Source organism: Gymnoscopelus braueri (genome assembly GCF_963280865.1).
Source record: "Gymnoscopelus braueri genome assembly, chromosome: 22".
Classification (NCBI taxonomy): domain Eukaryota; kingdom Metazoa; phylum Chordata; class Actinopteri; order Myctophiformes; family Myctophidae; genus Gymnoscopelus; species Gymnoscopelus braueri.
Genome location: NC_137624.1, coordinates 20,305,845 through 20,321,646, shown reverse-complemented (window position 1 = coordinate 20,321,646; position 15,802 = coordinate 20,305,845). Strand labels below are relative to the sequence as shown.

Here is a 15,802-nt window from a genome sequence, read left to right as displayed (position 1 = left end):
TACTCTTTTACAAATAATAGTGATAATACATTTAATCACATTCTCTGTGAATGTTTCAGTCCCTGTGTTTGACTTTCATCTCAGCCGATACTGTGTGGGTCTCCCTTGTTCACGTGAATGGCTGTCAACAGCAATTACTCCCAGCAACACATCGGCAGTGATCTCTGCCATGTTTCATCAATGCATTCCAAAGCGTCATGCTTTTTGCTGCTAAAGCTTGTGTCAACCCGGTAGACAAGCAAAAATAAGGCACTGAACCATCAACGACCTTTAATCTTTGTGTGTTTATTTTGACGTGAACTTCCAAGTTTATTGTCACATCACAAGTTGACAGATGTAAAAGAGTGGGATAAGAATGTATGAAATGTGTGGGAATGGATTGTATTCTGTAGGGACGGAAGCTCACCTCCAACAATGCGCTGAGCCGTCTGCTCCACCCTCTGTAGTGTTCTGTGGTTGAGGGCGGTGCAGGTCCCATGCCGGGCGGTGATGCAACTCATAAGGATGCTCTCCACGGCGCTGCTGTAGATCATCCAGTTGGATGCGGGGAGTCATGCTGAATTTCTTCAGCTGTCTGAGGCAGTACAGGCACCGCTGAGCCTTTTTCACCACGTGTGTGGTGTGTGTGTGCAGCCCAAGTGAGGCACTGGCAGATTCGTCTGGTTTTCCAGGCTATAGCGATGTGCATGCCAAGGAACTTGAAGTCACTGACCCTTTTCCACTGTGACGCCGGGGGGGTTTCTTCTTAACTTTGAGTGCAAGGTCGTTCTCATGACATCATTGTGTCGGCGAACTGACCGTGACCTTGTTGCTGGAGCTGTGCCTAGACACGTGGTCAAGTGTGTCTAGAGAGTAGAGGAGAGGTCTCATCATGCAGCCCTGAGGGGCCCCTGTGGTCAGTGAGTGAATCTGATGTGATTTTTGATTGTCAGGAATTATTGTGTTGAACGCTGAGTTGTAGTCTACAAATATTTGTACACAGCAGTTACTCCCCTCCAGGTGAGAAAGGGACGTGTGAAGCGCCATGCTAATTGACTCAGAGGATCTGTTTTGACGATATACAAATTGCCACGAGTCTGTCACCAAACTCTCATCTCAAACAGCACTTTCTGACAATTAAGGTGATGGCGACAGGTCTCCAGCTGTTCAGGGTATGTTACCTTGGGAGTGCATGGGGACGAGCACAATCGTGGACATCTTGAAGCCCACATGGGGGAACAGCCTGGGAGAGGGAGGTTGCAATCCCCCGCAAGACCCCTATTTTGACAGCGTGACTTTGTGCCATGCTGTATGGTCTTAACTTTCGCCGTGGGGGTGTATCCAGTGCAATCCTATCTACAGGATGCTAAAATGCCTGTAGCTTCCTGCTTGTGTGCGTGTGCGTGTGCGTGTGTGCGTGTGTGTGTGTGTACAGGAGTGAGTGTTTGTCTTTGTGACTGTATGATTTGATTGAGCATCTAGGAAAGGGTCAGAGGTTAAGTAGTGGGATTGATCATTAGTGAAAACTACTCAGTAGTCCCACAGGAAACACTGTTCACAAATGTATTTGTAAAAATGTATACTTTTTTTTTTTTACCATAGCAGAACATTTACAAAAACATAGTGTTTGTCGAAACCACTAACTAACTGATTCTGTTAAACATGTCAGACTAGACGTTAAAAAGTCATGCTTTTCTTTTTGCTGTTTCTTCCAAATGCTTTCCAAGAAACACAAACAGAAAGAGAACCCCTTCATTTCCCTTACACTTAGACATAAGCTTTTGCTTTTACACTTTTTTTTTTTTTTTTATAATTTTTATCCCTCGATTTTGTAACCCTTTTTTCACCCGGTGCCAATTTGCTAAGTGATCCTGGGCACTACACTCCCCCCACCAGCCTAGGGAGGCCAGGGCCGAGCTCATGCCTCCTTCAATGCATGAGAGCCAACTGACCTTCTTGTCACCTGACAGGGGGGAGTTTCCCTGGTAGGACGTAGCGCGTGGAAGAAACACGTTATTCCAACCAGTTCCCTTCCCCTCCATCAGGCGCCCCGGCTGACCAGGGGGAGGCAGTATAGTGACCAGGATTACTTCATGTTTTTGTGAGGGTGTTAACTACCCTAGGAGACACGGGGAGAACATGCAAACTCCACACAGAGTAGGCCCTTTCGCCAACCCCACCTAGTGTATGGGCGCTGATGACGCGGAGGAGAAGACACGCCCGCAGCGCCCACAGCGTCCCCGGCGGGAATCGAACCCAGGACCTTCTAGCTGTGAGGCGACAGCGCTACCGACTGCGCCACCGTGCCCCTGCTTTTTTGCTTTTAGGGGGGCAGGGTTGCCAGATCTGCTTATTATAATTTCCCCGCAAGATTTTTTTTGAAAATAGCCGATCTACAAGCCGATCTCACAACGCGTCGCATCGCGACGCGTTGTGAGATCTGCCATTTTCAAATAGCTGATGTATATGTTAAAGTGCTCATGTGGCCTATAGTCGCTTCTTTTGGGCTGGTTTTCCTAGACCTGGTTGCTTGTTTCTCTCACAGAATCTGGCAACACTGTTTAGGGGGGCAGTGCAATCTGTTGTTGTTCCATCTCTATATTGATCCGCTTTGTGGACTGTGTGACCTGCAGATTGGATTACTACCTGGAGCTATTCCAACTTGAAGGAAGAATAGCTAATGTTATTGTGTGTTTGTAGACAGCTTAGATAGCTAGAGACAGTGTGATCCATGCTAACTTCATATGGAAAGTCACTGGAGAGACATGTCACAATGAAAGATAATATGGTTTAAAGTAGAAAGATTACCCACAAAGGAATTTAGCATAGTTTCCTTCCATGTCTTGGAGGTATTGTAGTCTCGGCAAATTATCTATGGTTATATTTCAATTGCACATACCCTCCCTGCACATACCTTGAGATATACTCATCATGTCACTCTGTATTTTGCTTTAGTGAGCTCAAGTCACGTAGCATTGTGAGATAATACAGTTTTTCATTGCTATAAGTGATCGGAAGTGACATCAGAAATAATGAAAAGTATGGGAATCCCAGTCATCCATAGTTAAATAATTCATCATTGTAGAGCTTTCTCTATCATGGACCTGGCAGTTCTATTTTGTTACATATTCAGTTCTATTTTAGGGTGTATTCATCAGAGCCATAAAGAGAGTTCTGACACTAGCGTCGACTCCCATTGTAAGAATGGAAAGCGGAAGTGCTCTGTCTATCTCAATGAGATAGTTCCAATGTTTGGAACCCAAGGCAGCTTAGCTCAACATTGGTTCTTTTAGTTTAGTTTTTTTTAATTCTCAATAAACCGTAGATCTCATTTGGCTGGTATGAGCGGAGGACAGTTCACACCCACGTTAAATGTCTGAGATTGGGACTGCTTATCTAATGCAGTGTTTCTCAACCTGGAGTGAAGTACAGTACAATTCATACACAAAACAAGGGTTAGGGGAAAAAAAACAAGGGGAAATGGGTGAATTTCTCTGTATAATTTATGGCCACAGGGTACAATGACAACATAACTTTATACAGTGCAAAAAGACTGCAAGACATTGACCATACTTCATTAGAAAGGCCACCTCCCATTTGGCATTAATTTACTATAGTGTAGTTGTCCCTTCGTGAGTCACTTAAGTGACTCCCCATGGGATTTTGAGGAGAATCTATGTGTCTAAAGTAGTATTGTGTAAATGATCGATGATGTCATCTTTTGCAGTTATTGTAGTAATGTTAAGGAGTCACTGCAAAGAACTGCAGAATTAAAATGACAGCAGATTGTGTTAGTTAGTTACTGACTAGCTTATTGATTTATTCATATTCATTCAAGAAAACGACAGAGTCTAATAACGGCGTGGACTCTCTGTCCAATCTTTAGCCATCGACAGTAAGTTACTGCTTGCAGTTTGTGAACAAAGCCTCATAAATCACCATGCGGGGCTGAGCGGTGAAGCTGCGCTACACAGACTATACTATAGCTGCTTGTGTGCATGTCCTAGTGTGGTAACGGTGTGTGCCTCATTTGAATCAACGATGCATCGTGAGATTGTAGATCGGCCATTTTCAGCACGTGACACCAATGTACGACAAAAGAATAAATAAGGCATTATTATGGCCAGAGTTCTACTTTTGAGGATCTTCAAGACTAAATGTTGTACTTGTACAATTCTGTCAATATAGATCATCTCCAGTCTCTTTACTCAGGGTCGACATCTCCATTTATCTTTTTTGTGACCTTTGACTAAAGTTCAGGGTTCACGGGTCACCCACAGCTGTCCAATAGGGTGTCTGCCGCTGATTAATGTCTTAAAAAGCTGTTTCGTCCTCCTCTCGCTTATTATATGCATCTCTCATTGTCATTCTTGTTCCCTCTGTTCCTTCACCAACCTCTGTTTCTCCTTCATAATTTCACTGTGTTCCACATTCCTTTTGCCTTTCCTTCTGCTACCATGTCCCCTCTGTCCTCTCCATCACTTCATTTGCTCCTTCCATTCGCCTCATCTGTCCACTCCATGTCCGTCTCATCTCTCTTTTCTCTCTTCTCCGCACTACACTCTTCTATGCTTCATCTCACCTCTGCCCTCTCTCCCAGCCGTCTTTCCTCTCCGTCTCCCCCATTTCTTCTTTATCACTCCCTCGTGAACACTGCTCCATTCATTTTGAACTCCTTCTCTCTCTGTCGCTTGCTCAGTCACCTCCGATTTACCCATCTCTATCTCATTGCCCCCCAACTCACCCTTTATCTCTCTCTCTCTCTCTCTCTCTCTCTCTCTCTCTCTCTCTCTCTCTCTCTCTCTCTCTCTCTCTCTCTCTCTCTCTCTCTCTCTCTCTCTCTTCCTCTCCCCCTCCCTCCCTCCCCCTTCCTCTCTGTCTTCCGGTCTGAAACTTGTCTGTATTATGAGCAACGTTGATTGTATTAAGTGTCTGCCAAACGGTGGATAATTCAATGAGTCACACTGAGATGGCACTGTTATAATCCACTTAATGAAACCAATACAGTATAGTGATATGTTCTGTCTTTTTGTCATTCTCTCCATGTTTTCCTCTTGTCCTGTCTGTCTGTCTGTCTGTCTGTCTGTCTGTCTGTCTGTCTGTCTGTCTGTCTGTCTGTCTGTCTGTCTGTCTGTCTGTCTGTCTGTCTGTCTGTCTGTCTGTCTGTCTGTCTGTCTGTCTGTCTGTCTGTCTGTCTGTCTGTCTAAGTACACATATCTATCTTCTCTCTATATATATATGTGTGTGCGTGCGTGTAGAACGAACAAACTTTGTATCTATATTAATATTTATAAATCCCTCTCTCGCTCCCTCCCTGTGCTTTCTGTAGGGTGTTGATGGAGAGGCATTCGAATGACAGCCGGGACAGTGGTCATCACTGGAGGAATTCTAGCTACAGTCATCTTACTGTGTATCATTGCAATACTGTGTTATTGTAGGCTGCAGGTAAGGTCACAACTTCTTCTTACCAATAGTCTCTCTCTCTCTCTCTCTCTCTCTCTCTCTCTCTCTCTCTCTCTCTCTCTCTCTCTCTTATACACACACACTTTTAACCCTTTAATGGATGAATGAATTCATTTATTTGTCTGTTGAGCTCAGTGGCTCAGGGGTAGAGCGGCCGGATGGGAACCGCAAAGTTCCTAGTTCGATCCCGGGCTCCCCCATAGTTAGTGTTGAAGTGTCCTTGGGCAAGACACTGAACCCTACATTGCCTCCAATGAGTCGGTCGGCGCTAGCTTGCCACCATTGGTGTGTGAATGTGGGAAAAAGTGAGGACGCTGGCGTTGACTCTTCACCTCCCATTGTCCCCCCCCCCCCCCTGTAGGGATGAATAAATGTAAAGTGCTTTGAGCACTGAGCGCTATAAAAATGCAATTCATTATCACATAATAACCAGCCTTTACTTGTCTGGACTTTATTCTCTTATGTCATTATTAACAATGTGTTATCACAATTGTTGGTGTACACCTCCAGTTATGTCAGGGCTTTAACACCACAGTTGGAATAAATGTGCAGTCACAAAAAATAACTTTGGATGCTTTTTAAGGAACGGCACTAAGCAGAAAATGACGATGTTTGAGCATTGGCTTTCATCAGCATTTCCTCATGCTCAGTCTGCATGCTGAACATTGGTACATTAGTTATAACCTTCTATGCCATTTGCTACAAAGAATTGGGTTCTGTGTTTGAAATGGGAGCTTCAACAGTTCTTTGGTATGCTACGTCTGTTCTGCAAGTTGTCAAAATGCAGATATGACCTCTGGTAGATACGATAAAATGTGTGTCTATCTGGGACATCTTGTCAGGTGCTTTGTAGAATGAAAAATAATAAATGCCATCATACTGGAATAGAATGTCAATGAAAAGATATACATTTTTCAGTATGTTATATATGTTATAGTGTATGAGTTTGTTAGTATGGAATCCAGACTAAGTCGCTTCGTTCAGCGTTTGTTCTTTTTACACTCTGCTTCTCCATTCGGGAGTCTTCCTGTGTGAAAGGGGTGGTTTCGAAAGTCCACAAGCCAAAGATTCTGATTGGTCTGTGGGCAGGGCGGGACTAGCCTGGTTCCAGACGAATCTGCCAATGCAAAAAAACAAAAAGCAGATTAGCAGTGACTGTGTCTGGCCACGCGAGGCTAGGGCTGGACCAGAGCCTTCCAATGTAATGGTCTGTGGGCGGGGCGGGAACAAAAATTCAAGTGGCTTCAAGTCACCTTCCTACTGTGATTCGTTGAGCACGATCCAATCAGCAATGACGTGCCTATGTAACAGGTGACGTTTGTATAGGGCCCCAGCTGTGGTAAGCTGCACTCCCAGAGTCGGCCACCAGAGGCTTGGGTACCATGGGTACTCTGACAACGGGTATTGCATAACCGGGTAGGGCATGCATTCCCAACTTGCATCGTTCCCAAGTTGGCCAGTCTAGTTAGTGAAATATGAAAAACATTAATCAACAACAATGATTATTGTGTCTTCATTGAGAGATAACTTGAAAATTATTTAGCATTTTCATCAATACGCAACAACATAAAAGAAAAAGGGATATCATATTTTACACGGCTGAGGATTTCCCTTTGCTTTTGCATATACTGTAACTTAGATAAAGAATATTATCTACATACCATATTCTCTGCTTTCAGCCTAGAGCATGTACTGCATAACAGCAGAATTCTTGTGCTCAAACTAATTCGGAGAACTGTGGAAACTTTTAGTTGGCCAACTGCATCTATACCAGAGAAAAAAAGGAGTCTGTGTTTTGCTGTTTATAATAAATGTACTGTAAGCTATGTAAGAAATTAAGAGAAAGAAAGAAAAAAATAAACTAAAAAGATTTAGATGGATTACTAAATAGTATTTAGTTATCCGTTTAGCTTCCATTTATTTTTATTTTTAGTAAATAGAGAGCAGGACGATCTGAAATAACTAACTAAAACCCAAACTCAAGTTTGGATTTGTGGTGGAGTGACTAGTGAGTAGTAAGTGGGTCACACAGTTCCAGGATTTAGCAGATGGTACTGGTATCTCTGTATCTAGACTGTCTTTAGAACTGTATTCATAATAAAGGGCATATTTATACTTTTCTCAACCAAGTTGCAATGTGCTTCAGAAGTACCTGTGTGTGCGCATGCTTGCGTGTGTGCGCGCGCGTGTGTGTGTACACTTACATGTGCACATGCATTTTTTTAAGCAAGTAAATGGTTCAAATCAAGAAAATAAAAGTGTTTTTCTAGTTGAGCATGAGAATACAAATGTTGCCTAAATGCTTCGCCTAAGTTAGACTAATCAAAATAACTTTAGGTGTGTGATCTCAAATGTTATGCTTATAATTTATACTCGGTCGTGTGACAGTAGCGCCCGCTGAAAATGGCATATCTGAGCTTGTAGATAAGCAATTGTATAAATCAGGCTATTGTAACAAGCATTGCTGCTGCATCCTAAGCATCCTATAGCACAGCAGCTATAGCTAATATGGTATTCAAAAGGTATGAATGTTTATAAAGACAGATTGGGCTTGACAAAATGTTGTGGATTCCTTGTCTGGGTTGCAATAAATTAAGATGCACCTCTGGATAGTCATAGAGTGTAAGCAAAGACATGGAGGTCTGATGGCTGAACTTTCCTTTCTGAATTGAGTGTTTTGGCTGCATTCAATGGCAATCATGGATTTTAGTAACCAGATGCAGAAGACATCCCTGATCATGCTTTAATCTGTGTGGGGGGACTTGGCAACTCTGGGTCTGCAATGGAGAGGCCTGGGTACCATGAACATTTTGTGAGAGAATTTGTATGATCCCAACGTAAGTCCAGGTACAGTCTGGAAATAGATTGGAGGAGGACTGGAAAAATGGCTTTTGGAATCATTTAAGAAAAAACAAACACATTTATATTTACTAGTACAGTATACATGCAGCATTCTCAGCAAAATATGAATGTCCATTGACAAGACATTTGTAGCTGTTGTTTGAAATAGGAGAAAGATAAGTGGCAAGCAGAGGGTTGAAGACGGGTAAGAAGACAAATACAAGGACAGTGACCTCATCACTGATGGGAAGATTAAAGGAAGAGCAGTAACACTCTAAAGACAATAATATGGAGGCTTAATTATAATTTATTAGTGGGATTCATCATTTCACAAATAAACCAATCTGCCAAATGATTGCTTTTCCTGTAATTGTTATTCAGACAATAACGCAGATTTTGACATTTCATGATAACAAATGCCCGTCCTGTCCCTAACTTTGACTTTGTCTTCATATCTCTCCCTCTATCCTTTGTCTCCTCATTGCCTTTCTTCTCCTCCCTCCCTCTCTCCTGCACATTCTGGTTTTCCTTCCTTTTTTATTTTCTTCCCCATCATTCCGCCTCCCGCCTCTTCCTCCCCTCCCCTGTGTCTCCGCTCTATCGTCCCTCTCATTCTCTCTCCTTCCTCTCCACCTCATTGTCACGTACGGCCCTTCTCCTTTACCCTTCACCTATAGTATTATTGCTGTAAGAAGGAAGAATCCGAGTCGGAGGAGGAGGAGCCCGACTTCGCCGTCACGTCCCGCCTCCCGCCGGTCCACTCCAATCACAACATTGTGGCAGCTTCTGCCGCCGCCTCCTCCTCCGTCCCCAATGGCCCTGTCCTTTTCTCCACCCCTCCCCTGGCCAGGAAACTGACACGGTCGCAGACGTTCTGTCCGTCCTGCACGCACTATGAGCTGCCGTTCTACCTCCAGCCCCCTCAGCCCCAGCTCCACCACCAGCCGGAGGGGTTGAGGAATGGGGGCGAACGGATCAGCTATCGCAGCGTTCAGCAGCAGGACCTGGACCTGCCCGTGCCCCTGGAACTAACCAGTTACCGCAAGCACAACCTTCCCCGGTCGGCCACCATGAGGGACATGTTCGCACGCAGCTGCAGTATCAGCACTGATGTTTAGCAGCCGGAAGGTTGGGTAGATTTGTACTGACGTGAAAGTGGATGGGCTGTGACTAAGAAGGGCCTGGAGCTGGGTGTAGCCTTTTTTTTATCTCACCCAGTTTGTACCGGTCTGGTCTGGTCTGGTCTGGTCTGGTCTGGTCTGGTCTGGTCTGATCGGTTCTGGTTCTGCTGACTTGGAACTCACTTGGCACTCAGGACAGATCCGTCAAGAAGTTTTATGCTCAGTGTTTAAGGTCATTTCATAATAACACAAGCTCCTAAATCTGTTATGTTTTGAATTGTTCTGTTTTTACCAAAAACAGAGAGCGAGCGAGGAAAACAACAAAACATTTTCAGATTTGACAAACTTTGTGGAGCCCTACTTGGCCCAAAGACCCATGCGCTACCCACCATGCTAAATTGACATACCTGCAAAATATTTTCTTATACCATGGTTGCTGAAAATAGAACATGTGTCCCTCTCATGTTACTGGAGGATCTGTCTTTTTCCCTATCCATGGAACATTCACATTATGGAATATAACTGAGTACCAACTGGAGAACTGGAGATGGATGGGGTGAGGTACAGTAGATTGTGGGACTTCATCTTGTAGCTGTCAACTGGTGAAGTTTTAGCTAAACTTATCTAAGGCCATTAGAACATAAAGGGCTCATAGAGGATGGAAGTTCCTAGTTATTTCAAACATCCTTTCATAGAGTTGCACCAGTTTGCCAAGAGGCTTTGTCTAAGTGCGGGATAACAGCATAGCCTCTGCCATGCTACAAGCCAAGACCACACTGTTCTTGGCTTGACTAGGTGCCAAAGGGGACTATTTGCTAGCATTTGCGTGTGTTTCTTTAACATACTTTGGCGCTAGAGCAATTGTTAAACCAGAATTCAGATTATACACAAAGAAAACATACGGAAGGAACCCAAATCCAGGTTGCAATAACATTTCACACACACACACACACACACACACACACACACACACACACACACACACACACACACACACACACACACACACACACACACACACACACACACACACACACACACACACCATTTATACATGTGCTAAATGGTGGGGGAAGGGTATCATAGATGATGTGCCAATTTAGGCTAAGTGAGTACTAAGAGTTAAGAGTTGGCCTAACCTAATGGTTTAATGAAACCTAAACGTGTCTGCAGCTGCTTTGTAAAGGTTTATTTTACTCTGAGATAATTTTGTTATTACTGATTATTATTAGAACACGTTGCATAATTGCGAAATGTTTCTACAGTAACACCTTACCTTTACTATGCTCTTTATTACAGTTCTTCGCTGAAGTTTCAGGTTGTCAAATGTTCACCACATCCCATGTGTTATTGGGTTTATTGAATTCAATTAAGGCTCATCTATATATGTTTAACAGGACATGGCATAAACCACTTGCTGAACTGAGGAATATGACATTTGCTCCATGTACCGGGTAATTAAGTCCTCTTGTTTATTTATTCAATTATTTATTTATTTATATTTTATCTGAACTCGGCTAACATGCCCGGAGGTGGTGCTGCTGATGTTATTCTGCCAGGAAGGGCAGTGGCTACATTTTATACCCATAGGCCACACGTTTAATGAGCAAAATTATTTATTGCCTGGATTTAATCAGAAGGAAGGTTGGTGGAAGGATGAGGGGCATGAAGCCACTGGCTCTGCTGTGGGTTATTGTCCATCTCAGATACCTATATATGGGTGGTGGATTCTGTCTTGCCTTCTCTCTCTCTCTCTCTCTCTTTCTCTCTTTCTCTCTTTCTCTCTTTCTCTCTCTCTCTCTCTCTCTCTCTCTCTCTCTCTCTCTCTCTCTCTCTCTCTCTCTCTCTCTCTCTCTCTCTCTCTCTCTCTCTCTCTCTCTCTCTTTCTCTCTCTCTCTGACTCTCTGCCTCTCTGTTCAGTTGAACAACTATCATGCTCCTTTACTTTCCCACAAGATGCAACAGTGACTAGTTTTTCATCTTCCTTTTGTGACATGTGCTGTGCTTTCATGCAGACACACATCATGCATAGTGCATAGCATACTGTACATCCATACACACAGTTATTTTTCTCAGTGATTTTTTTTAATAATCATTCAGTGACAGTTGCACAGGAAATTTAGTGCCATAAAGAATTATAAGAGAAATATATTAGATAATAGATATTATTATTGGTGTACTTTAAACTTCAGTGTTGCTTTTATCTTACAATATGTGAGTTATTTGCATTTGTTTATGTTCCAGCAGATTTTCAGACTATAAATTACAGCAGCAATGTTTCTGTCATTGTTTCTAATGGTGTAACTAACAAACACATGGTTGCTAATAAAATGGTGTCAAAATATCTTCAGTGTGCGTAATTATTTGCCACTTATTTTATCTGGCAGAGAAAAAACGAACCTTGGATGAGCAATTGACCCTACTGAATGTTGATTTAATTTACTGTACTTGTATCATTCTCTTCTCTTCTTCCTCTCTCCTCAGCAAACCCCTGTTGTAGCGGGGACCCTTCCCTGCCCCTCGCCTTTTCTCAAGCTGATATTAATCTTGATATAATTGTTCACAAGTTTGATAATAAGACGTTGTTTAACCCAGACTACTCTGGGCAGGTCACAATAGGCAAACATTTGGCAAAAATAGCAGATGTGCATCCACAGGGTTAACCACATTAACCCTGTTGTTCCTATTTTGGGCGAATTGTTCAATTTATATAAGAAATATTTACTTAGTTACTATTTGTCGTAGGAAATATATAGGGCTTACAGTAAGTGGTTAAGAAACTGTTACCCTTTTTTGTCAACAAACTGAACCCTGGTATCAGAGAGTCATATTCAATAAGTGGCAAAATGAGTGAGAAGGAATACACAGTTAAACCACTTAAACCCTATATACAGTACTTAGTTGACCGGGGTCCCCCAGGTCAACTAAGTGTGTGATACTTGGTCCCCTCCTTTTCAGTGAGTCTGCACTGAACATTAGATGAAACTTCAGACCTTTCCCTATTCCATTTTCTCTGTGAAATGTATGTTGGAAAGCAAGGCTTGCAGATGGATTTTTCCGACCAGGCTGGCTGAGCGAAGCTGTTGCTGTGAGCTGGACCTGTGGTGTTGCAAAGAAGCTTACAGGTATACCCACAAGTGCACCACACCTAACTCACATATAATGTGCTTACTACTGAAGGTTCTGAAGGGGGGAGGGTTTCCGCACCCAGCTGGGTACCGAAACCCGCCGGGCAAGCTGATAACGCAGCGCTGCTTCTGCTTGTAATAGAACAGAATACTAGACGTATAACAGTAATACAAAGCACATAGCGGTCCAGGAATTCCAGACATAACACTCACAATGGAACTTTGTTGACATGCAGAACTGAAACAAAAAACAATAGAACTGAATAGAATACTGAGCCCAGGGTATCGTGCTACTTACTGTATACTGTAACAATTTTAAGGTATTCTGGATGGTGTGATTCTTTTCGCTACTGCTCTGCTCAGCTTTGTTTCCAATATACATCAGTGACCCAGCTGTGAACACATGTGATGTGTTTTAACCTCAGGATGAACTGTAGGCTACATGCTACTGTACATGGGGACGTGACAATTACAAGGACTGCTCTGCTCTGGACTGTCTGCACACATTAACACGCATGGCCCACAAACAAATGCACACACACACACACACACACACACACACACACACACACACACACACACACACACACACACACACACACACACACACACACACACACACACACACACACACACACACACACACACACACACACAGGCACCATCCAACTTGAATGAACACTGACACAAAATACATGCACACATGCACATTCATGTATATTCATGCATATGCACAGGTTTGCATGGATTCATGTTTGCTCCAAACTCACATAATCCCACGAGTATACAGTATGCATGCATGCAGCCTCAGTAGTGGTGTTTGAAGGGATCACATTACCACATGAGCCTGGAGATGAATGGCTGAACGGTGAACTCTGCTGAGTCATTCAAGTTTCTCAGAACCACCGTCACCAAGCGGGAAGAAAACAGCTGTGGTCAAAAAGAAGATGTTTTCCCCGCAGCAATACACTGGAAGTTGAACATCTATCACAACGACCCCTGTTAATACTTTTTTTTTCACTGTGAAATAAATTAGTCTGCTTCTCCTCAAGCACTGTGTGGTACACAGTGCCTCTTCCTCCTCTTCCAAGGACAAGGATCACTGGAAGACTGAAGCTTGATTTATACTTTGTCGTACCATGCGTCATGCGCCAGAAATGGAGGATCTACAAACTCACAAAAACGGGTTGGGTACCAGGCGACCTCTGCCGAGGAACTGGCGGGAGAAAAGAAAAGGATGGAATACTTTGACCTTGCTCACTCACTGAACCATCGCACCCTCTGGGAAATGTAACGGTCCATCAAGACCAAGACCACACAACATCAACAGCTTGATCCAATGAGCTCCATAAAGCCTGACTTATACTTGGTTGTGCACCGTGTAGCGCACCAAAATAGCAGAGCTGTGAGCTTGTACATCTGCTATTTTGGTGCACGATTACCGGCGCACAACTAAGTATAAATTACCCTTACACTATCCTCCTGAACTATCCATTAATTTATCCCCCTACACACTCCCGTAGTCTGTGGACTCTGTGGATTCTTATTTGTTATCCGTGGCAGAATATCATCTTATCATTTACTATTGTCAAAATGTATGTGTATGTGCGTGTGTTTGCGTGTGCATGTGCATGCATGTGCATGCATGTTTGTGTGCGCGTGGGCGTGTGCGTGCGTGCATGTTTGCATGGACTGTTTGAATTATTTAGAGGCATAACCGTCTCCAGTGCGGGCAGGCCTGGTAGCATGGCCTGTGGTGTGGTATCGATGTTTTATGACATGCGCTTTGAATCATCCCTCTGCTATATGAGCCCTACGCGCTCACCCTCCAGCAATCTACTCTCCACTCTCTCTCTCACACACAATCTCTCATTCACTCCATCTCTGCTATTACCTCACATCTCCCATTGTCTCATCTTGTCTCTCCTCCCTCTCTCTCACTCTGTATCCCCCTGTCCTTTCTCTTTGCGTTCTTCTGCCCTTTCCACCCTCTTTCTCTCGTTGTGTGTGTGTGTGTGTGTGTGTGTGTGTGTGTGTGTGTGTGTGTGTGTGTGTGTGTGTGTGTGTGTGTGTGTGTGTGTGTGTGTGTGTGTGTGTGTGTGTGTGTGTGTGTGTGTGTGTGTGTGTGTGTGTGTGTGCTTTTATGGTCTCTGGTAGTAATTCTCCAGCAGCAGAGTTTAGATGCAGTACAGAGGAGTGGCCAGGATGCCATGAATTATAAACATGATAGATAGGAGGCTTAATGTTCCTACTGGCTACTGACAGTGTTAACCAGTGTCTTCTTTCCTCATCTCTCTTCTTCTCTTCTTCTTCTTCATCTTCCTCCACCACCACTTATTTTTCATCCCTCTTTTCTTCGTCTTCTTCCTTTGCTGTTCTTCTCCCACCACACACCTTTCATGTCCTCCTCTTCTCCACACTTTATCAATTTCTTCCTCTCATCTTGTCTTTCCTCTCCTCTTCAACCACCTCCTCACGCTCTCCATGTTTATTCAACCTCATCTGCCTTTCTCCTCTCCTCCGCTTATCATCAAATCCTCTTTCAGGTTGTAGGTAGTGAAGGATGAGTGTACAAGAATGAGCAGAGGAAATGACATTAACGTCAAACACCCCCCTGAGAACAATTTATACTTTTCTGTCACCACACATATCTTGTATCTCAATTGTTCTTTAATAGGACAACAAATACCCAGCAGTTCCAGGGTCAGCACACTGTGAAGAGGCTACAGGCCTAAAATATAAATCTCTCCCTCTGAGAACAAAGGAGGATGATTAGTGAGTATTAATTTATCAAAAAAAACTTGAAAGGGTGTGTTTGACATAGTAACCACTGTAACAGTGTAGTAGGTGTTGGAGAACATACACAACTGATTACAGAACTATAGCAATCAAATGGAACAAAAGCTAAGTTCTGAAATGTGCTTGATTAATTATGATGTCATGTAGTAATAAGCTAAAAATAGAATAGAAATAAAACACTCAGCTACACAAAACAGTATTGATTGTGTATAACTTTCCCTTTGTTTTTCTAGACTATGAAACATTCTGAAAAAGAGAGAGCACAATAGCAGCACAGTATATTGGACAGGGTTTCAGCTACAGCACATACTGTAGGGAGCTCTGCAGTGCAGGTTCCAGTTTAGGACTATGGCAGTTCATTTGTTGATAAATACTAAACAGTATGTCACATCATTTCACAGATTACAGGCTTTACAACATATTAAGAAAATAGGATTGGCACATTTATGCAAATATATCAATTTTGTTTAA

At 43.2% G+C, this 15,802-nt stretch overlaps 1 protein-coding gene across 1 annotated transcript; it reads left to right on the top strand.

Moving 5' to 3' along the window:
* Positions 1-5,301: 5,301 nt before the first annotated feature.
* LOC308078427 (protein FAM163B-like) lies at positions 5,302-9,401 on the top strand (the record flags this gene model as incomplete). Its single annotated transcript, XM_080419587.1, has 2 exons — positions 5,302-5,424; positions 8,961-9,401. Exons 1-2 carry the CDS (start codon positions 5,332-5,334, stop codon positions 9,399-9,401), a joined length of 534 nt encoding a protein of 177 aa, XP_080275713.1. The 5' UTR covers positions 5,302-5,331.
* Between the last annotated feature and the right edge of the window lie 6,401 nt (positions 9,402-15,802).